Raw genomic sequence first — 21,701 nt, 5'->3', positions numbered from 1 at the left:
TGAGTTATAGAGGCGTACTTATTTCTACATGTAATACCAAGCCATTAGCTGCTTTTGCTTTGCTTGTGTTTTTATGCTGGACTTTAAAGTTAAGTTTAGTTTAATGAAAATATAAAAAAACACTATTTGAGGCACTCCTTACTAAAGTTAAAAAGCCTTTATTAAATACTGGCTACATGCCTACGCGTTTCAACCCATTGTCCTCATCAGGGCATCACGCGTAGGCATGTAGCCAGTATTTAATAAAGGCTTTTTAACTTTAGTAAGGAGTGCCTCAAATAGTGTTTTTTTTTATCTTTTCATGGAAGTTTGGATGCCAAAGTTTTTTTTTTGATGAGCACCCTTTTTTACTGACTGGATACAGGACCCAGTGAACCATTCCCTTTTCTCTATTTTGTTAAGTTTAGTTTAGTTTCATTTATTTGATAGGGACAGAGAGTCAAGGGAGTTAGATAAAGATTTCCAGGCCATCCTGGATTTCTATAGGCCTCTGTCACAAGACGCGCTGAGAAGCCATTTGTTGTCCTCAGCACTGGAGGATGTTGGCTTCCAGCATATTGACTGTAGTCACTGATCCTGTGATGACATCACTTGTGGATGGATGACCCCTGCCCTTTTGTTTGATAAATGTTGCAGCATTAGTGTGTGTGTGTGTGTGTGTGTGTGTGTGTGTGTGTGTGTTTGTCTGTCTGTCTGTCTGTCTGTCTGTGTTTACTTCATACTCTCTAGCACCACTGGTAGTCAAAAAGGGGAAAAAACAACATGTGGTGCATTACTACTGCATTTATTACTTTAAAGGGACACTGTGCAGGAGATGGTGAAAAAAGGTACTGCAACTATGCTGCTCATTGAAACTGGGCTGCCTATTGCCAAATTCGATCTTTATATGAAAGTTTACTAAGTAATAAACAAATATTTTCTAGTATGGTCCAAGTAGAGTCATTTTTGCTGCTAAAAATGGCTATTTTTGGAAATTCAAAATGGCGGACCATGGAGAAGATCCCCCTTTTCATGTATGAAAAGTGCCATTTTTCCAGTCATAATGAATACTTAGAGTTTGATGGTGGTAAGTATTCATGAAAAAGGTAACATTAGTGAATGGGCAACATGAATTCTGGAAATAAACAACTAAAAATCTCACACAGTGTCCCTTTAAGCCTCTACCTCTATTGGCCAGGGGTGAATCGGAGTTACAGTATAGCACTGTGCATGGGTCATTAAAAGAGTCAGTGCGACCCGTAGAAAAAAACATAATTAAAAAAAAAAAAAAAAAAACACTACTGAATCAATTAATTGTAATTCTGGCTGATAGAGAACACTCCTAGTCCTTCCAAACAATATCGGCAATCAGTGAGCAACCAACTGTCCCTCAAATTCACTACCTGTGAGTCAGAGTCAGATCTGTGGTCATGTGGCCCTCCGATGGTGGTGATGAAAAAACATCACCCTCCTTATCATGGATGTTGATTAACTCAATCACCTTCATCCCGGTCTATGCCTACAGCTGACCTGTCACCGTCTTGATGAACTGTTGCCCTCTGCATTCCTCCTCTCATACCTGGGGTCATCATAGACAACCTCTACACTTCCCTGTAAGTGCTGGCCTATTCATTGTATGTGTGTGTGTGTGTGCGTGTGCGTGTGCGTGCGTGTGTCTGTGGTAATTGTACATGTCTGTATCAGTGTGTGTGTGTCCGTGCTATGTGGATTGTCCTCATGGCAGGGTCATCTTAAATCAGGTGACTGGTGCTACACGGCCCTCCCACAATACCAAAGAAACTCGACAGAAGAACAATCTCTCGGGGGGAAATGCATTGGCCACGGTGTAGTACGGGGGCGTTGCCTGAGAACACGAGTGGATGGAAAATTAACTCCCTTGCGCATGGTCAATGGTCAGTGGTTGCGATGGATACAATCTCCGTACTCCCTTGCGCATAGTCAGAGGGGGCGACACCATGATGGATAATTTGGGGCCAAATTCACTTCAGCTGTTGGTCAGCAGTAATTGCTGGGGGTAATTTAGGACAGCTGACAAACATTCACGCTGTCCTATGACCTGTTCCACATTCCGACCCTCGCGGAAGTGATGCGTCCCTGATGCGTCCAATACTGACCGTAGAAGAAGAATAAAAGTTCCGGACTCCCCTCGCCATCATTTCGTACTACGCTGTTATGACGTCAGTAAGCTCTCCTGTCTCTACTCTCCTCCCACAATACAGACCACCTCCTCAAAGATTTTGATAGGAGAGAAATATATCCCAAACTCCGCCCACCCAATGCAAATGTCCTCAAATTACGTAGGTCTCCTAAAAGGGGGTTGTCCCCCCCCCCCCCTCCTCTTTTTGTGGTGTTTGGTGGCGGCTTGCACTAGATGTGCGCCATCACCATCTACAGCGCTAGAGGAACTCAATTTATTCTCAACCTCAAGACTCCAAAGGTCTCTTAACCGAAGGTCTCCTAAAGGGGCGTTCAGCTGATGTGAAATGGATCCCGGAAATGAACGAGCCTGGAGTATCTTTCTCTCTCATCAAAATCTTTGACCTTGTCATAGGAGTGGGTGGTGCTATGCTGGAGTGGGCGGAGCTATGATGGAGTGGGTGGGGCTGTGGTACTGTACATCAATATGCCTCCTCCAGTCATTTCCTCTGTCCTTGTGCCTTGGTGTCAGCCCTACTCCCACGGAGGGAACAAAGAAAGGAGCAACATGAGGGAGGATGGAGGAGTCAAGCAGTGCACATGCACATTCTGTGTACAGCAGGGCTATTCAAATGGCGGCCCTGGGGCCAGATGCGGCCCTTGGACAGCAAGGCTCTGGCCCCCCACAAGGTCAGAACAAAATGCTAACTTTTAGAGATAAAAGTACGGGTTCCATATTGAGCCGAAACGAGCCAGAAAATGTAGGAAATTGCATCTAAGAAATGCAATTTTTTCAGGGGGAGGACCACAAAAACCTTGGCTCAATGAACTGTCCCGTATTCCTTACATTGACAGATGGCAACCATAATTTGTATATATATTCCATGTTCGGCCCCTTTGATGGGAGGAATTCGAAAAACTGGCCCTCTATGACATTTAATTGAATAGCCCTGGTGTGCAGTATCTCTCCTCCCTCCTCTGTCCTCTATGCTAAATAATGAACTAATATTTACTAGTATGATCAAAGTACAGTAAGTTTTGCAGCTAAAAATGTCTATTTCTGAACATTCAAAATGGCAGACAATGGAGAAGATCTCCCGTTTCATGTATGAAGAGTGCAATTTTCCCAGTCATAATGAATACAAAGAAGTTGATGGTCGTGGTAAGTATTCATGAGAAATGTAACATTTATGAATGGACAGCATGAATTCTGGAAATAAACTGCTAACAAATATTACACGGTGCCCCTTAAGGGGCTACAACAAATCAAAGGCAGACAAATGGAAAACCATCATTCCACTTTGACTAGTACAAGGTCCAGTCTGGGCATACTGTGTGCTCTGTGGACTCTGCTTTCTCTCAAAGATCAGCATAGCCTACTGCAGTTAATTATTCACTTGCACCATAGGCATAAATGCAGACTTGTGGCTAATTGTTTTGGATAGGGATCAGGATAGGCCTACTGCACTAGTGATCCAATCCTTTGTTTACCCCACTAAACAAATTGATCAAACAAACAAACAAACAAACAAAAACTTTCAATAATTATTACTTTGTCATTTGTAGATTGCCAGCTATAAGTGTTTGACGTGTCTTTTTTTCCCTTGACCCAGCCTGTGTTTTAGATCATATCATGGAAAGCTCCCCCACACAGTCCTCATTTGCAAAGTTTGAAGTGCAACGTTTTGACCTACTGACCTTCAACCAGCAGCTTGCTTTATGAAAGCCAGTGGACTGACTGAAGCGTCGCAACTAGAACTTTGCAAACATGGACAGTGAACTGGAGTGTTGATGATGATGACACTGCAGCTCTCCTCCAATGCACATCACACAAAGAGTTATAGACACGATAATAAGATTTTCTTATTTATGTCTATCTGCATGGGAAAGTAAGAAACGTAATTTCAATTCGTTGTATGACCAGTGCATGTAAAGAAATTGAAAATAAAGCTGACTTGACTTGACTTGACTTGAAGATCATATCATGAACCACACACATGCTGTGTCACCGTCATGCATAGAGGTAGAATATTAGACTAGAGGTGAACCCACTGCCTTTGTCATGGCCATAGTTGATTTTTTTAAAAATATATCTACCTAGCAAATATAAATGGATTATAAATGGTATATTATCGACTCATATGATTTAAGCAGCTATTTAGCCTGACATTTCAATTATGGTCCTTGATTAATGTGTCACTTCTTATTCACAGTCCATTTTTTGACAGATGTGGATCATGTGTTCTCCATTGATTTGCATTGCCTGGAGAGCACAGAAGATGGAGGTTGCACTTGCTGTTTTCCAGTGCTGTCACAAATAGCTGTGTCACCTCTAATCTAATGTTCTACCTTTATGCCATCAAGTCTCTGATGAGGTTAATAAAGGGAACTATTAGGCCATGTTGATATTGCCCATGTGTACAGTCAGGCCCGCCGACAGGGGGGGGGGGGGGGGGGGGAAAAGGGGTATGTTATCCCGGGCCCAGGGAGATAAAGGGCCCAGAATTGGATCCCCATTACGTATTGGGTAGGAGGCCCTTTCAGATGACTTTGTCTTGGGCCCTGCAAAAGCTGTCAGCGGCCCTGTGTACTAACATCCAAGCACAAATGTTTGCCATGATATTGGGTTTGGGTTTTACGGCTAATAGCCCAATAGCCAATACTCAATTCCCAATAACACGTCCTTGCCACACATAAATCTCCGGTCAATTATATTTCCCTCCGTGTTTACAAATGAGGTTGGCATAAGGGTATGGTAAGGCCAGGCTATTCTCTTGGTAGATATGAGAGAATTTATGTCACCATAAACTGTGGAAACTCTAACTCCCATTCTCATTGTGACACAGCACTCCACAGCACACAAATTCTCACTGCACACAGCGAAATTGCATTTATGCCTCGCCCCAGTGTAAGGGGGCAGCCCCAAATGGTGCCCCAAGGGAGTAGTGTGGTGACAGACAGTATCATGCTCAGGGTACCTCAGTTATGGAGGAGGATTGGGGAGAGCACTGGCTAATTACTCCCCCCACCAACCTGGAGGGTCGGGAGTCAAAGCGGTCTGACAACAACCAAGTCTGACACCCTAACTGCTTACCCATGACTGGTCGTGACAAATACTGTGTAAGATCTGACTCCACTGTACTATCTATGTATACTGGAGCCTGGGCTTGCCATCCATACATTTCCACTCAATTCACAGTCCAGTCCACTAGGGCTACTGTCCTTCAATGGCTGCCGTGTGAGCAGGTGCACTGAGTATTGGCTTTTATCATGTATCATAGGCTATACCATGTGTATTTGGGTGTTGGGGGTTTGGCATGTGTAGCCTATAGGCTATGCAATTATGCCCATGTTCTATTATCAAAACAATTCACTCACATATAACCATAAAGACTGACTTACTGCTTGAGTCACAGTTACTGGTATTTTACATATAGGCTATACAACATGGCGATATATCTGTGCATTTGATTTCAACATAAAAACAACCAGTTATAAAACAGCCCTCAACCTGTAGGCATAGGATTGAGAGAGGGTTTAATATAATGTTCTCATTCACGCTTTAACCATTTCCCTAAATGTTCCCTAAACTACCCAAACTGTTTGAGGAAGTAGGCCTACAAGTTGAACATAAAGGCAAATGTAAAGCTGGCCTCAGGGCAGAAATGCAACTTAACAGGTCTGTTACATTTCCTGTAGGCACAATCAATTCATAGGCCAGGGGCAGTGGCACATGTTCATGCAAGAGTGTAAACTAAAGTAGGCCTAACTTGTGTTAAAAGTCACAGACATACAACTGAGGTAACATAACATGGAGGTGCCTATTGCTAATAATTTGGCAATCTGATATAGCGTAATTTCACAGAGCCTGATATTTCCCTATTAAAATATTAATTATTGACTGTAGCTTTTTCACTGTAGCTTTAAGCCCCTGTGAACTTTTGTGGTGTGCCGACCAATTTCCTGTTCCGTCCGCCCCCGGACCCGATTGGTTACTGTTCTGTCAGGCATAATGCCATGGACCTCCCCAATGTGAAGGACGCTGATTCCGAAACCACCTACTTCATGCATGAGCCATCATGCCCTAGGCATGCAACATAACAAAATGTATGTTTTAGCAACCGTCTTAGCTGGACTGGCAATTTTGCCTTTTATAGTGTACATTAAATTCCCATACTTTCTCCACGATCTACGATACTTGATAGGGGGCATTCGCATGAAGAAGCGCATAAACAAGTATGCCTCCAAAAAACCTTGCTTCACCCTTCTGGACCGTTTTCTCGAAAGAGTGAAGCTACATCCCAACAAAACATTCATCATCTTCGAGGACAGCACATATTCGTACCAAGACGCGGACAGACAAAGCAACAAAGTTGCCAGGACCTTGGCACAGCATGCCAAACTGCAAGAAGGAGACTCGGTCGCGCTGTTCCTTGGAAACGAGCCTGCCTACGTATGGCTTTGGCTGGGGTTGTCCAAGCTCGGATGCATACCTGCCCTGATAAACTACAACATTAGGACCAAATCCTTGTTGCACTGTTTCTCTTGTTGCAACGCGAAGGTGCTCATTGCAGCTGCTGGTAAGTTGTTATGCAAGATGCAGTTATGTAAACACACTGTTGCTATAAACCACTTCTAATAAAGTGATGGAGAGGGCTTGATTCAGTGTTGGATATGGAGGGTAACTCCTGCCAAAAGATATGTCAAAAAAGAGTAAAAATGCTCTAGCCTTACAGACTGTCTGAAAATGTGCAGTATTTAATAGAGAAATAATTGTCCCATGTCATAGGGCAGTGTTTCAGAAGAACCAGGGGTATGTGTACCCCTAGGGGTACGCGAGCACACCTCAGGGGGTACTTGGAAAAATGTAATAATAACAAATATATGGAGTGTAGTCACATTGGGATAGAGGAACAGATATAGAGCATGAGTGAGAGGGGTACTCATTATATGACAAAATTGCTTAGGGGGTACTCAGGACAAAAAGGTTGGGAAACACTGTCATAGGGGACAACGTTAATATAACAATATGCCCCCCACCCCCTCTTTTTTCAGAGCTGAAAGATGCTATTCTGGAAGTTCTCCCGACGCTGAAAGAGCAAAATGTGTCGGTGTTCATCCTGAGCAAGGAGAGTGACTCAGAGGACATTCAGTCACTGGACGATAAGATTGAGAAGGCGTCAGATGAGCCATTATCACCATTATCAGCAGACCTCACCATCAAGAGTCCCGCCATGTATATCTTCACCTCTGGAACCACAGGTCGGCCTCTTGTATTGTACACAGAAATAACACTTTGTTGTAAATGCACATTTTTAATAACTTCTTCCATGCTACAGTCAGTCAGACTGATGGCAACACAGAGGACCTGACCAAGACATTTCAAGAACAAACCATTGCCTCAGTGGAACGTTGTAATAGTCATTGAAAAACTTTACTACCATAGTACTGCACCATGGTGCATAGGGCCTTAGGTAATGCATTACGACTTGGTCATTGCCCTTCTGGTAACAGGTAATTGATACCAGGGGCCATGTCTTACTGGGTTGAAGTAGTAAGTGTGACCGTGTGAACACAGGTACCCTCTCCCCTCTGTGTTGTTATGTGTTGCTTAAATATACTTCAATACCCATAATGCAATAGGCAATAGGATACCTCGGAGACCATGTAATCAGATAGGGAGTTCTTCAGTAAAGTGTCAGCATAAACCCATGCTGACCGTGTGTGTCTTTTCATTAATGCACTACACGGCATAACACCCTTGCTGCTGATTTGGGTGACAGGAGTGGTGTGCCATTCATTCATCTTAAAGGGGTATGCCACTATTTTGGGGCTTAATACAGTTAAAATCGTTGGCCAGGGTTTATAAAGGTGGGGAAGTGTCTTATTTTTCATGTAAGTTGTTGTCTTGCTTCAAGACAAGTTAAAAGAGGGAGCCTGTCGCTAAGCTAATGAAAGTCAATGGATCCGTGTAGGTACATGCTACAGTGATCCATTGACTTTCACTAGCTTAGCGACATACTCCCCCTTAACTTGTCTTAAAGCAAGACATAACGCTTAACATGAAAAATAAGACACTTTACCACCTTTACAAACCCCGGCCAACGATTTTAACTGTATTTAGCCCCAAAATAGTGGCATACCCCTTTAATGGATGCTGTTTGTTAACTCTCCCCTGTAAAGGTCTCCCCAAAGCCGCCGTGATAAACCATGAGCGTGCCTGGATGGCCTCCTTCATGCAGACCTTGGCTGGGGTGCGTCCCGATGACATCATATATATATACCTGCCTCTCTACCACACCGCCGGCTTCCTCATGGGGCTGACAGGATCCATAGACCAAGGTAATGCCCATCGGGGTCATCTCTCTCTCTCTCTCTCTCTCTCTTTCTCTCTGTCTGTGTCTCTCTCTCTCTCTCTCTCTCTCTCTCTCTATCTCTCTATCTCTCTCTCCCTCCCCATATCTCTCTCTTTCTGCTTGTCTATCTTTCTTCTTTCTCCCTCTGTCCAACGGTTACTATACAGTACATTAATGAAGAAGTATTTGTATGTTGTATGTTACTTATGACCCCATCATCATTTCACTAAAATACCATGTATGTGACAAATAAAATTACTTGAACTTGAACCTGAACTTAACAGTCTGAAAGCATCTGTACTCCAGTCTGATAGTGTCGGGTGGTTATACCCTATGTTGGCCACAGCCAACTGCTGTTAAGTAAACAGGAAGTTAACCGTAACTGGTAAATTGGGTCATTATTTTGTGTACTATGAATTGTGGGAAATTTGTTCTATTCTGGAATAGTAATGAACCCCCACCCCTACACACACACACACATCTATATATGACCAAAGAAGGTTCTTCTTTCGCTTTGGTGTGTAACTCTTAAGAGCTGCAATCTTCAAAAGTGTACACATTATTTATGTACTACTGTATTGTTGTCTTTTCGAGGTTAGGTATAACGGTGGTCCTGAGACGCAAGTTTTCTGCCTCACAGTTCTGGAATGACTGCAGAAAGCACAAAGTGACTGTTATCCAGTACATCGGTGAAATAATGCGCTACCTCTGCAACACTCCCAAGGTAAACACTGGAAAACAGTGCTTTTGCTTGACCTCCGATAGCAGTTTCAGTCCAATCCTGGGTTCAGAGAGTACTGTACAAACCCTGCCATGCTTTCCTTCTTACGCAAATGGCCTCATCAAGACTTGATGACATCAAGTAGCTCATTTACATGTCTTGAGTGCTCATCAGTGGAGTCAAAGCCGGTTGGTTCACATAGTTTGATGGGGGTTTTTACTTTCTGAACCCAGGATTGACGCCTTTAGGCTCTTATCCGCTGCCGGTTTTCTGGTAGGCCTACAGCTCGACACAGCACGACTCGGTCACCACTTTTTACTTTTCGATTGAGCTGTGTCATGCCCATTCAAAAAGCAAAAAGTGGCGGCTGAGTTGCGCTGTGTTGAGCTGTAGGTCTACTAGAAAACTGGCAGCGGAAAAGAGCCTTTTGTGTGTCTGTGTAATAGTATTTACCATACCGGTATTATTCTCCCAATGTACCAGTTTAGAAATCTATTTGTAATCTGTACATACTGCTTTTAAACCTGTATTTTATACAAGGTATAGTACATAGCATTTGCACGTTGGATTAGGAGCCAAACTGCATTTTGTTACCCTGTATTTACTATTACATGTATGCTTTGTTGTGTAATGTCAACAAAGTTTATCTTTTGTAATCTAATCTGTGAAATGCAATCAAAACCACAATCACTGGAGCATTTCAGGTTCAGAGAAGTTCATTTTGGGCTTTTATGTAGAGCAGTGTGTTGGGTATTTTTCACAAGATAATGAAGAACAGCAACGCGGAAGATACCTTACATTTTGTTAAAGGTACACTGTGCAGGAAATGGTCAAAAAAGGTACTGAAACTATGCTGCTCATTGAAACTGAGTTGCCTATTGCCAAATTTGATCTTTTCATGAAAGTATACTAAGTAATAAACTAATATTTTCTAGTATGGCCCAAGTACAGTCATTTTTGCAGCTAAAAATGGCTATTTCTGGAAATTCAAAATGGCGGACCATGGAGAAGATCGCCCTTTTCATGTATGAAAAGTGCAATTTTTCCAGTCATAATGAATACTTTGAATTTGATGGTGGTGGTAAGTATTCATGTAAAAGGTAACATTAGTGAATGGGTAACATGGATTCTGGAAATAAACAACTAAACATCTTACACAGTGTACCTTTTAAGTTTGTGTAATGACAACAAAGTTTAATCTTTTGTAATGTAATGTAATCTCTTAAAACATGCTATCTGTCTTGCCCACCCCCCCCCCCCCCCCCAATACAAAGACACTGACAAGAGTCACCAGGTGAGGCTGGCCATTGGTAACGGCATCAGAGCGGACACCTGGTCAGACTTCCTGCATCGCTTCGGGGACATCCGCATCTGCGAGTGCTACGGGGCCACCGAGGGCAACGTGGGCTTCGTCAATTACGTGGGAAAAGTCGGGGCCACGGGACGCGTGCTCGGCATACAGAAGGTGAGAGGAGTGAAAGGAGGAGGAAGGGGTTTGAGATGACTGGAGAGGGTACTGTACATATTCAGTTGATGATTTTTCAGTTGACTTTGAACACTGAATAGATTTTTGTTCTAGATTATAATTTTTTTAATAATAATTGATTGAAAAGGAAATTGTATTATGAAGGTGTTAAGGAAATTAATTAATGAGACCACGACAAGTTGATCAGAGTTTACAATTGACTTTCGCGAAAGGAGAGAGTGAGTTTCCCTGGAAAACATGTTCCTCGCTTGGCATCCTCGGTCTCTCTAGTCTCTCCTCCCACGAAGGCTCTTTTTTAATGGGCAGCACAAAAGGAATAGAAAAACACAGGGTTAACATTGTTTCTTATTAGAGGACCTTGAAAGTATCTTCCTAGTCAAATAGTTTTCCCTGGGGAACATTTGGAAAGGAATAGAGCGCAACAGTAAATGAAAATATAGCTGCAAGCAGCAATGCGGGGCCAAGCAGTAAACTTGCCAAAGTCGCCCAAATCTCGCCAATGTTGGGGTGCATTCCTTGGAGGGGAAAATGGTAAGAGACGGGGAGAGTAGGCAAAGGACCTGGGCTGGGAATCAAACCCGGGTCAGCCGCATGATAGACGAGTGCCCTACCGGTTGGCCACGGCAGAGCCTGTGCTGCCCTTGATTTATATTGAGTAACACATTTCCATTCCCTCTCAAATTAGTCTATAAAATATCAGCAAGTCATTTCTATACTTGAGAGGCTTGCTTTTTGGACAGCAATTATAATCCTCTGTGATCATTCTATTTAGTAAAATTGTTTATATGACATACAATATTATGGGAAAAAAAACCGGGAGCCTACTGAAAATAGATATGTCCTTGAAATCCTAAACATAAGAATCCTATAGGCTGCAATGTAATGTTGGCCAGCCTTTTGAGAGACTGGTCTGAGGAATTGGTGTACATAGAAGTAACGTGTGTGTGTGTGTGTGTGTGTGTGTGTGTGTGTGTGTGTGTGTGTGTGTGTGTGTGTGTGTGTGTGTGTGTGTGTGTGTGTGTGAGACAGACAGAGGAACCAAGAGAACAACAATGCTCGCTCTCTCTCTCTCTCTCTCTCTCTCTCTCTCCCTCCCTCCTTCCCTCTCTCTCCCTCTCCCTCTCCCCCTCCCTCTCCCTCTCCCTCTGTCTGTGTGTGTGGGTTGGGGGTGGGGGGGGGTATGTGCAGGGGCTGGGGCAGTGGGGCTTTGGTTGACACTAGAGCAATAGCAGACTACGCACACACCTAAGCTCTCGGTGTGTCCAGAGACCCCCTGCCGAGAATGGTGTCAGTGAACGTGCGCAGGTGCCGTTGGTAAGGGGACAGAGAGATGAGAAAAATCCCTCCATTCTTTCCACAATTTTGAATGGCTGCTGAGAGCTGATAGTTTTTCCAATTGTTACGAAAATCCATACCTGGGTGCAGCATAGTGTGAAGATGACCTGTGTACCAATATTTTGAAAATTGGGAGTACGGTTCAAAAGCTACAGGCAAAAATGTAGCTAAAATTTTGACCTGCTGGTGGCGCTACAGAGTTTGAGCTGGGGATCTGATTTTTTTTGTGGTAGGTCATGGGATGTACTACTATGTGTGTACAAAATCCCAGCCTGATTCAACAAACGGTTGCTGAGATATGACCTCACTTCCTGTTTCGCCACGTTTACGACAATTTTGATTGGCTGTCACGGCTAAACGATAAAAGAGATCCAATATTCCTGAAGACCCCATGTGTAGCTCAGTCCAGAGATACTATATACTGAGTTTTGGGCGAATTGGTCAAAAATTGCGGGAAAATTAACATTTTTATTGAATTTTACAAAATTCAAAATGGCGGGAAAACTATCCTGGCGGAAAATGACGTCATATGGTGCGTTGGATTCGTCTTGACTCAAGGATTCCAGGGATACCAAGTTTATGAAAATTGGCCCAGCGGTTCAAAAGTTACAAGCAGAAATGTACCTGCAACTTTGACCTGCTGGTGGCGCTAGAGCGTTGGGGCTGGGGTCCTATAAATTGCTGTGGGTAATGCTGAGACTGCCCCGAATGTGTGTGCCAATTTACAGCATTTTCCTGCCTACGGTTCTATGGGCTGCCATAGACTTGCAGAGGGATAGGAATGGTGACTAGAGAATAATAATAATAATAATAATAATGAAGAAAACCTACTAACTCTATAGGGGCCTTCGCCAGCTTCGCTGCTTGGCCCCTAACAAGTACAGAAGTGGATATGAAGCGAAGTCTTTGCTACAGATCATAATTATCTCTACAGAAGGGATAACCAGTACCTTAAAAATGCAGTTCACAAACATTCACACATTCCAAGATTCAATACGTTTATTGCTATGTCAACACAGTTGATATAGGAAGTTGTTTTGGTACATCCCTAACATCAAATACAGTACATACAATGAACAGAGACACACAACCTGGGGTCCGTTTCTCTAAAGCATCTTTGCTATCGTCGTTAGCAAAGTCCTTCGCACAAGCGACTCAACTCTCTCTCGACAACGACGCTCACCACTAAATCCAAGGGAACGGTAAGATGGTCTTAAGACGGTCTTAAAGGGGTATGCCACTATTTTGGGGCTTAATACAGTTAAAATCGTTGGCTGGGGTTTATAAAGGTGGTAAAGTGTCTTATTTTTCATGTTAAGCGTTGTATTGCTTTAAGACAAGTTAAAAGAGGGAATATGTCATTAAGCTAGTGAAAGTCAATGGATCCGTTTAGCATTGTAGCATGCTACACGGATCCATTGACTTTCACTAGCTTAGCGACATGCTCCCTCTTTTAACTTGTCTTAAAGCAAGACAACGGCTCACATGAAAAATAAGACACTTTACCACCTTTATAAACCCCGGCCAACGATTTTAACTGTATTAAGCCCCAAAATAGTGACATACCCCTTTAAGACGGTTAGCAACGACAAGAATCGAGAAACGGACCCCAGATCCAGATCTTTTGACAGTAGTTTTTTTTGTAAGTCTGCAGCTGTCTTGTACAGTATGAGCCTGCTGCTCATGCATGTCTCCCTTCTTGTTTTGGGTTGTTGTTTGCCTTGCTGTGCCAACCAGAGAGCCATCCCGTTCGCCCTCATCAAATATGACACAGAGAAGGGAGAGCCGGAGAGGGACTCCAGAGGATTCTGTATGGAGGTGCCCACAGGTAACCCCAATGACTAATATTGACATTTCACTGTCTGTGTATGTGTGTGTGTGTGTGTGTGTGTATGTGTGTGTGTGTGTGCGTGTGCGTGTGCGTGTGCGTGTCTGCATGTGCGCACATGTCTCTCTCTCTCTCTTTGTGTTTGCACGACTGTGTGTGTGTGTGCGTGTGCGTGTGCGTGCATGTGTGTGCGTTCATGTGCGCACACGCCTCTCTCTCTCTCTCTCTTTGTATTTGCACGGCTGTGTGTGTGTGTGTGTGTGTGTGTGTGTGTGTGTGTGTGTGTGTGTGTGTGTGTGTGTGTGTGTGTGTGTGTATTAGCTGCAGTGGACAAAACTATCCTGTCCTCCATGCCCTGCATGTCAGCAGCTTTGCTTTGCAAAAATAATGTTGCTGCAATGCAAACTGTGACATTAGGAAATTGTACACTGTGTATGATATACAAGTCATCAAAACAATTGCTGTAGATGCCTCGCTTTGTGGTAGGGCAGGGGTGGGCAATTATTTTGGCCCGAGGGCCACATTGGGTATAGAATATTGACCTAAGGGCCGGATGCCACAGACAACTTGCCCATGTCAATGATAAAACATAGTGTACGATGACATAACTTGGCAGCAATGATATTCCTGCACATTGTAATTAAATGTATGTAGATGAAGCCTATGTATTTGGTTAATCTTAAATTCGCAAGACTCTTGTTTTAGGTAGCATTTTAAGAATATTGAGTAACCATTTGAATTTGGATTTAGAAGTTGTCTTTCTTGTAAAGGCTCTGGGGGCCACATGAAATGGCTCAAGCGGCCACATGTGGCCCGCGGGCCTGAGTTTGCCCACGTCTGTGGTAGGGACACGATCTTTGCAGGATTGTAGGTCAGAATATGCTTACAAGAAGGAAGAATGTACATTTTTATCCGTAGCCCCATAATGCATTGCACACCGTTCCACCAGTGGAAAAGGTGTAATAGTCTTTGAAAAGTTCACTACCATAGTACTCCACTACTATGTAATAACTGTTAAGACAACGTATTAATATAACTAGACACGACAATCAGATCAGGTTTACAGTTGACTTTCGCAAAAGGAGAGAGAGTGAGAGGCCAGGACAACATTGTCCTCACTTGGCGTATTTTGTCTCTCTGTCTCTCTTCCCACGAAGGTTGCTTTTTAATGGAAACACAGGGATGGAAAATCACAGAAGTCACATTGTTTCTTATCAGAGGCAACATTAAAATGTAGCATCCTGATCACATAGTTTTCCCTGGGGAACATTTGGAACAGTACAACAGAAACAAGTACAAACGTGAATACAAGCAAAGTCTTTGCTACAGAATATAATTATTTATACAATAACACCAAGCCTTTAGTAATGCACTACCACTTGGTCATTGCCAGTCTGGTAACAGCAAATTCATTACACTGTGTCTCACTGGTCAAGAAAGGTACCCAGCCTTACATTCCTCCAGAGAGTGTAAGTCGCTATGTAATGTAATGTAATGCTTTACTGTGTACAGTGTTGTGAGTGATACATTATTAATTGTAAAAGGCATTACAGGGGGGAAATCTGTAATACCTATTAGTTACAGTGCTAGTGACTTAAGTTACAAAACGTTTTACGGTAACCTGGATTTTAATGGTGTTCAGTGTGGTGGGTCAAAAAGAAGCTATTCCTGAACCTGCTAATGTTTAGTCTGCTTGCTCCTGAAACACCTCCTGGATGAGAGGTGAAAGACTCATGACTCATGAGCTATTTTGACGAAAGTGACTTAAGTAATGTGAAAGTAGTGTAATGCCTTACATTATAAATATACAATATACATGTTTTTTTGTCTATAAACATGGTGGTGTGAGGAGGGGCAAGATAATGGCAGCCAACCATGTGAGCTATTTTTTTTGTCCGACAGCAGTTTCCAACAATCAGAGTAGTAATGAAATGTAATATCAACATGTAATTAGTAACGCATTCCAGTTTTTGAGTAACTTGCCCAACTCTGACTGTGTACAGGTGAGGCTGGTCTTCTGGTGGCCAAGATCACCAAAGTTGCCCCTTTCGTCGGCTATGCCAACAACGCCCAGCAGACGGAGAAGAAGAGGTTGCGGGACGTGTTCGAAAAGGGAGACCAGTATTTCAACAGTGGAGACCTTCTCAAGATGGACGAGGAAGGATTCATTTACTTCCAGGACCGGATTGGAGATACCTTTAGGTGAGCTGGTAAAAGCAGATTATTTGTAACTTACAGGTGGATTTGTGCTCCATTGTGAACTAGTGACAACAACTGCACTCACAGTCTTGGGTTTCCTGTAGGCTCTGTGCAGTTGTCGTTCACAAAAGCTTGCCGGATTTTTGTGATATTCACAGTACTTAAAGGGACAGTTTGGTCAATTTCAACATGCAGTTGTAATGCTCACACTACCCTGGACTTGTCAGTGCCTGAGATTTTTTTTTCTTCTTCTTCAGCCGTTTCCGAGATCCTGGTCATTGTAATGGGGGCAGCTCTTTGTTTACATTTCGGAAAAACATTTTTATTTATTCCCAAAAACATCCAAAAGGTTATAAAACATCAGCAGACAACTAGCAAACAGCAATACCTTTTGGGAAAATATTTGGAGTTGGCCTATGTTTCATTTTTTAAAAATGTAAACAAACGCTGCCCCCATTAGAATTGCTCATATCTCGGAAAGGGCTGAGCCGAAAAATGTGGCATCACCAGGTACTGACAAGTCAAGGGTAGCGTGAGCAATACAACTGCATGTTGAAATTGACCAAACTGTCCCTTTAAGGTGTACTAGAATGTGTGTAAAGTTAAGTCTTCTCTTAATGCAGTTTTGAGGTCTGTCATGGAGAATGCCAACAGCTTACTTAATCTTTTATGTACAAGTGTTTGATTTTTATCAATGCCATCCCGTTACATTGATGAATAAGTTATCTCATCTCTGTGTGTGTTTCCTTTTTATACCAGATGGAAGGGAGAGAATGTGGCCACAACTGAAGTTACGGATGTCATGATCATGCTTGACTTCATAGAGGAAGTTAATGTGTATGGCGTCAAGGTCCCAGGTAAGTTCTCCCAGTGGAAGGTGAAGATTGTGCACATCCCAGGAAAAGGTGCAGGACAAAGGCAGACTGTAGTTTCGGAGAGAGAGGTCTGCACACCTTTTTGTTTTCTTTTATTATTTCATGGCTGCATTACGTTTCAACTTCAACAGTCTTCATCAGATTCGCACTCCGAAACTAGGCTCCCCCAGTGCCCACCTCATTTAATTATCTCAGTTCAGAATCAAGCTCTGCCATTCACATGAGTTTCAGATTTTATACCAACTGTCTCCATGTTTACAGTACAAACTACACGCTGCATGTACACAATATTGACTATAAATGTTTACTCTGGTTTGACCTCAGTGAACTCTTTGAAGGTCAACTGAACTATAAACAATATATGATTATGACATGATGATTGCAAGGTACTTTAAAAATCTTTATATGATACAATTTTATTTTATTTATTCAAATTATATAACAAATGATGTAAATGTCCCTCTAAGGCCATGAGGGCAGGATTGGGATGGCATCTATTAAGGTGGCAGAGGGAATGGACTTCGACTGCAGAGCCACCCATGAGCACCTTAAGGCTTACCTGCCTAGCTACGCACAACCACGCTTCATCAGGATGCAGGTACAGTGAACTGCAGTAGTTTATCATTCATTTTTATACGACTTAATATATAACTTATAACTCTATATAACTTTATATAACTCATCTGTAATTTTATGTAACTTCATTTTTACTGTTCTGTTATCACAATACACAGTTTCATCATTCAAGCCCCCAGGTCAATTCTACATTAGTGGATCAACCAGGAATTTATTTTTGCTTGTACTGTTTCTACAACTAAACGCATTTTACTCAATTAAACTGATTGTTACTGGTCATTATATTTTTATGGGCTAAACAAACATTTCGGCCATCTTGAATTCCGCCATCTTGAAAGTGTCCTCCAAAATCTAATCCGTTCATGTTTTTTTCAAAATCCCAGAATTCCCTTGACGTGACTGGCACATACAAACAGATGAAAGTGAAGCTGGCGGAGGAGGGATTCGACCCGGCGGTCACAGAGGAGGCCATGTATTTCCTGGAGGACCACAAGGGCTACGTTCCACTGACTAAGGACATTTACAACGCAATCAGTGATGGAACCAGACGCCTGTGATCTACGACTGTAAACATCCATACTCTCACTTTATGAAAAAGAATAAGTCCAGCATACTTGAAAAAGTGGTAGATACCCTTTCATTTCGCCTAAAACAAATTTCGAAAATGTATCTATTATATTTTATATTATAGGACATGAACATGAAATGAAATCGAGTAATTACATGTATCGTACTATTGTCTTCAAGGAGTCGCCACATGTTGTTGAGTAAGCTGGAATTAATCTTTTTTTTACGATGAATTTCATGATTGACCATTGGCTGCCTCTTGTTGTTGAAGAGATTGACCTGTGTAAGATTTGCACTGTGGTGACTGGCGCACCCTGTTATCATTGTATATAGTTTCCTGCACTACAAAAAGCACTGCATAATAGGAAACAGGCATTCAAATCAATCATCGATAGTCCTCCAAGACCCACATGTATAATGCATACCATTTATTTTCTATTACTTGATTTTATTTTTACATTTTGCAAGAAATGGTCATCTGACGGGCTTGTGCCACTGGCCACCTGAAGCTGTGACAAAAGATATGTTTCAATAAACGACTCTTGTTTATAATAACAGTGAGTCAATGGACCAGTATGTATTATTATGTACTATACAAGTACACTGTTCACAAAAAATAGGGATATTTGAGTTTCAGGTAGCCTTGCCGAAATCCTCATCTAAAACCTCATCTCCCAGCACAGAGGCACAGCAGCTGATACTTAACACTAATTCACTTCAATTAATTTACTTTTTCATACATTTTACAGAAAGTCCAATAATATCCCAAACGTTTTGTGAACCCTGTATATAACTGGTATGTACCCTTACAGTACATGTGGCTATTTAGTAGGAAGTGCATAGGAGTCCATGTGTGGTATTTTGAAGCAGTTGAAGCAGTTGACCCTACTGCTGATGATCCAGGGTTGAGACGGGCACGCCTGCTGCTGCATGCCACACTGCCTCCACGTCTGGGCGAAGCTGGGCATGCTATAGAACTTGGTCAGCTTCTTCAGAACCTTCCTGCCCAGGATGCTTCCATGACCCTGTTCCGGAATGCCAGCCAGATTCCCACCACCACCCGCGGCGACGGAATCGGAATCGTCGGCTGCTGGAGCTTTGTTGGAGAACACCGGTGAGTCTCTGAGGACTGTCGTCAAGGCGCTACTGCAGCTGAGGGAGCGCACCGTCCTCTTAGCGCTCGGAATGATGACGGGAATTTCGGGAACTTCGGGAATTTCAGGTCTCTGTGGCTCTGGTTTCAATGCTTCCTCATTCAGCTGTCACACACACAGAAAACATGTACATGAAGCACACAGTAATATCATATTAATGATGTACAGTACACAGTGTAACGGGCTCTCGCCAGATATGTGTTTCCGCAGGCGTGGAGAGAGTCGAAACCATATTCATCTGGTTCATCAAGTAAGTACTAGGTAACAGTAGTTCCTTGTGGAAAACAAAGAACATTTTAGAATTTAGCTCTTTGTGCAGATTGGCCCACCGACAGACCTGTTCACTCTTTGTTGAAAAGACTCAACTACATCATAACAACATTGCTATGACATCACTGTGAGCATTAGGTAACAGATTAAGACTTGGTCATTAGAATTTTGGTGGCAGTAAAGTTATAATATAGGCTCTGAGTCTGTGCAAAGGGGTAAATGTGATGCAGCTAAAAACAGAAATACATTCTGAACAGCTCATCTGTTCTAAGTAAGGGCTAACACAAACCAGTGTGGGTCCTGAAAGTCTTTCATTTTGTATTTGTAGGCCATCGCTGATGGGGCTGTGGCAGCGATTTCATTTTATGGTACTCCCACCTTTGGCTCAACTAGCCTCGGAGGTCCTTAACCCTCTTTATGATTTAAGGAGGCTGATTCAAAACTGGCAGAACTGAACTGCTGGACTCTACGGGAGTTGTAAAACAAGCCTATTTGCCAAATAGTGGAGTATTCCTTTCAATCAAATGCATTCCCTGTCTTACTCACATTGTGGTTTGTGTTCATAATACAGCCCTAGGAGTACTCAATAACATTTGAAGTGGCCCTTCAAAAGAAACAGGTTCCTCACCCCTCCCCTAAGCCAAGCTGGATAAAAAAAAATATATATCTACACCAGGGGTTCCCAACATGTGGGTCAGGGCCCCTGGGTGGTCATGGAGGGTCACAGACATAATAATAATAATATAATAATAATTGTATTTGTATAGCACTGTATCATACAAGGCATGTAACTCAAAGTGCTTAACAAATGGGAAAAAAAAACATTTGTTAGAGATGGATTTAAAAGGAGAGGTATAGACAGAGGAGGCTTTGCATATAAAAACAGTAATATCCTAGGTTAACAGTCAACATAATTGCAAAATGTGGTTAGTAACTAGCAGGGCTATGCAGTACTGGTGACGCAACGCCTTCGGCTCAGCTCCACACAGTAGGGCCAGGAGCTTGCTCAAGCCCGCTACAGCGGGAATTCCACCCACTTTGTCTGGAACCAATCAACTGAGCATTTCCAACCGTCCTGGGTAGAGGCAAGTTCAAGGCAGTGACGTAGTTTAAGCAGAGACGTTTTATTGGGCTAAGAAATGTTTGGTTTAAACTTTGGCACATCCCTCAACCAGTAGCAAGCTGAGGGAGGCGGGTTAACCAGGCCATGGAAACAAAGTTCTTCCTGTATGGAAATGCTAATCGTTACAGTCCTGGTCAGACCAGAATCGCGGTAGTGATCTGAAGTCTATGAAAATCAGGTTCCTAACAGTTAGAAAATCAAGTTAGTAACAGTATTAATGGCTATGATTAGTTAGTGAGTTAGAGACTTTATTGGCCCCATGGGGACATTTTTGCACACCGTACTGTAGTCGCCACAGAGCAGCACCCCCTCTGCACTCGCACACTCCCAACGTCGTCGCTTTTCCTAAGAATGTCAAATGGACATTTAGCAAGATTAATGGAGGAAAACAAGTTTGGACATTAGGAATATGGGGAACTGGTGGTGGTGCTGGTGGTGGGGGCACCTATAGCTCCACCCAGGGCCGCTGACAGCTTTGGCTGGGCGCAGGACAAAGTAATCTGAAAGGGCCCCCCACCCAATACATACAATGTAATGACAATCCTATTTTTGGGCCCCCTCTGTCCCCGGGCCCAGGACAACTGTCCACTTTGTCCCCCCTCTGTTGGCTTCCCTGGCTCCACCTACAGTAAGTATATATGAATGTAATGTAATATAATGTTAATATGACCTCAGGCGTGTTGACAGAGTCTCTGCGAGACAGCCTGCGTTGAATGTGAAAGACTACGCGTAACAACAGCACCTCAGGAGTAACAATAAGCCAATTCGAATAAAATGTCTACAGTAAGCAGTGTTGCCAGATTGGGTGGTTACCCGCCCAATTTGGTTTGCTTGGGATGGCCGTCTGCGGGTAAAAACGGAAAGAATTGGCCATTTGGCGTTTTTTTCTGCCGTTTTATGCCCATAGAAATCAATGTAATTTGTTGAAATTGGGCGGACTTTAGCGCATTTCCGCGGGTTTTGATAACCTTTTGGGGTGGCACATCTGGCAACAGTGACAGTAAGTGTATATAAACCAACGTAAGTGAAGTGAAAGCCCATTGGGAAACTCCAACTCCCATTGTCATTGTGACAC

At 42.9% G+C, this 21,701-nt stretch overlaps 2 protein-coding genes across 2 annotated transcripts in view; one reads left to right on the top strand and one right to left on the bottom strand.

Annotated features, from left to right (window-relative positions):
• Positions 1–6,168: 6,168 nt before the first annotated feature.
• On the top strand, positions 6,169–18,898 carry LOC134438728 (long-chain fatty acid transport protein 2-like). Its single transcript, XM_063188363.1, has 10 exons — positions 6,169–6,716; positions 7,192–7,398; positions 8,320–8,478; positions 9,092–9,216; positions 10,484–10,678; positions 13,772–13,862; positions 15,866–16,064; positions 16,821–16,918; positions 17,404–17,534; positions 17,896–18,898. The coding sequence occupies exons 1-10, from the start codon at positions 6,206–6,208 to the stop codon at positions 18,067–18,069; spliced, it is 1,890 nt and encodes a 629-aa protein (XP_063044433.1). The 5' UTR covers positions 6,169–6,205; the 3' UTR covers positions 18,070–18,898.
• The window catches only part of hdc (histidine decarboxylase), a 15,639-nt gene continuing 12,430 nt past the window's right edge, over positions 18,493–21,701 (bottom strand). The window contains exon 13 of the mRNA XM_063188390.1: positions 18,493–19,338. Within this exon, the coding sequence (XP_063044460.1) occupies positions 18,901–19,338 (438 nt within the window). The 3' untranslated portion in view covers positions 18,493–18,900. The remainder of the gene's footprint in view (positions 19,339–21,701) is intronic.

Source organism: Engraulis encrasicolus, chromosome 22 (genome assembly GCF_034702125.1).
Source record: "Engraulis encrasicolus isolate BLACKSEA-1 chromosome 22, IST_EnEncr_1.0, whole genome shotgun sequence".
Taxonomy (NCBI): Eukaryota; Metazoa; Chordata; class Actinopteri; order Clupeiformes; family Engraulidae; genus Engraulis; species Engraulis encrasicolus.
This window is presented reverse-complemented; position numbering and strand designations above follow the sequence as displayed.

Bases quoted from the DNA above. Each gene is read 5' to 3' on its own strand.
- LOC134438728 (XM_063188363.1), top strand. From the start codon at position 6,206: ATGAGCCATCATGCCCTAGGCATGCAACATAACAAAATGTATGTTTTA. The intron at 7,399-8,319 runs GTCGGCCTCTTG...TCCCCTGTAAAG, and splicing joins CTTCACCTCTGGAACCACAG to GTCTCCCCAAAGCCGCCGTG. The intron at 16,065-16,820 runs GTGAGCTGGTAA...TTTTTATACCAG, and splicing joins CGGATTGGAGATACCTTTAG to ATGGAAGGGAGAGAATGTGG.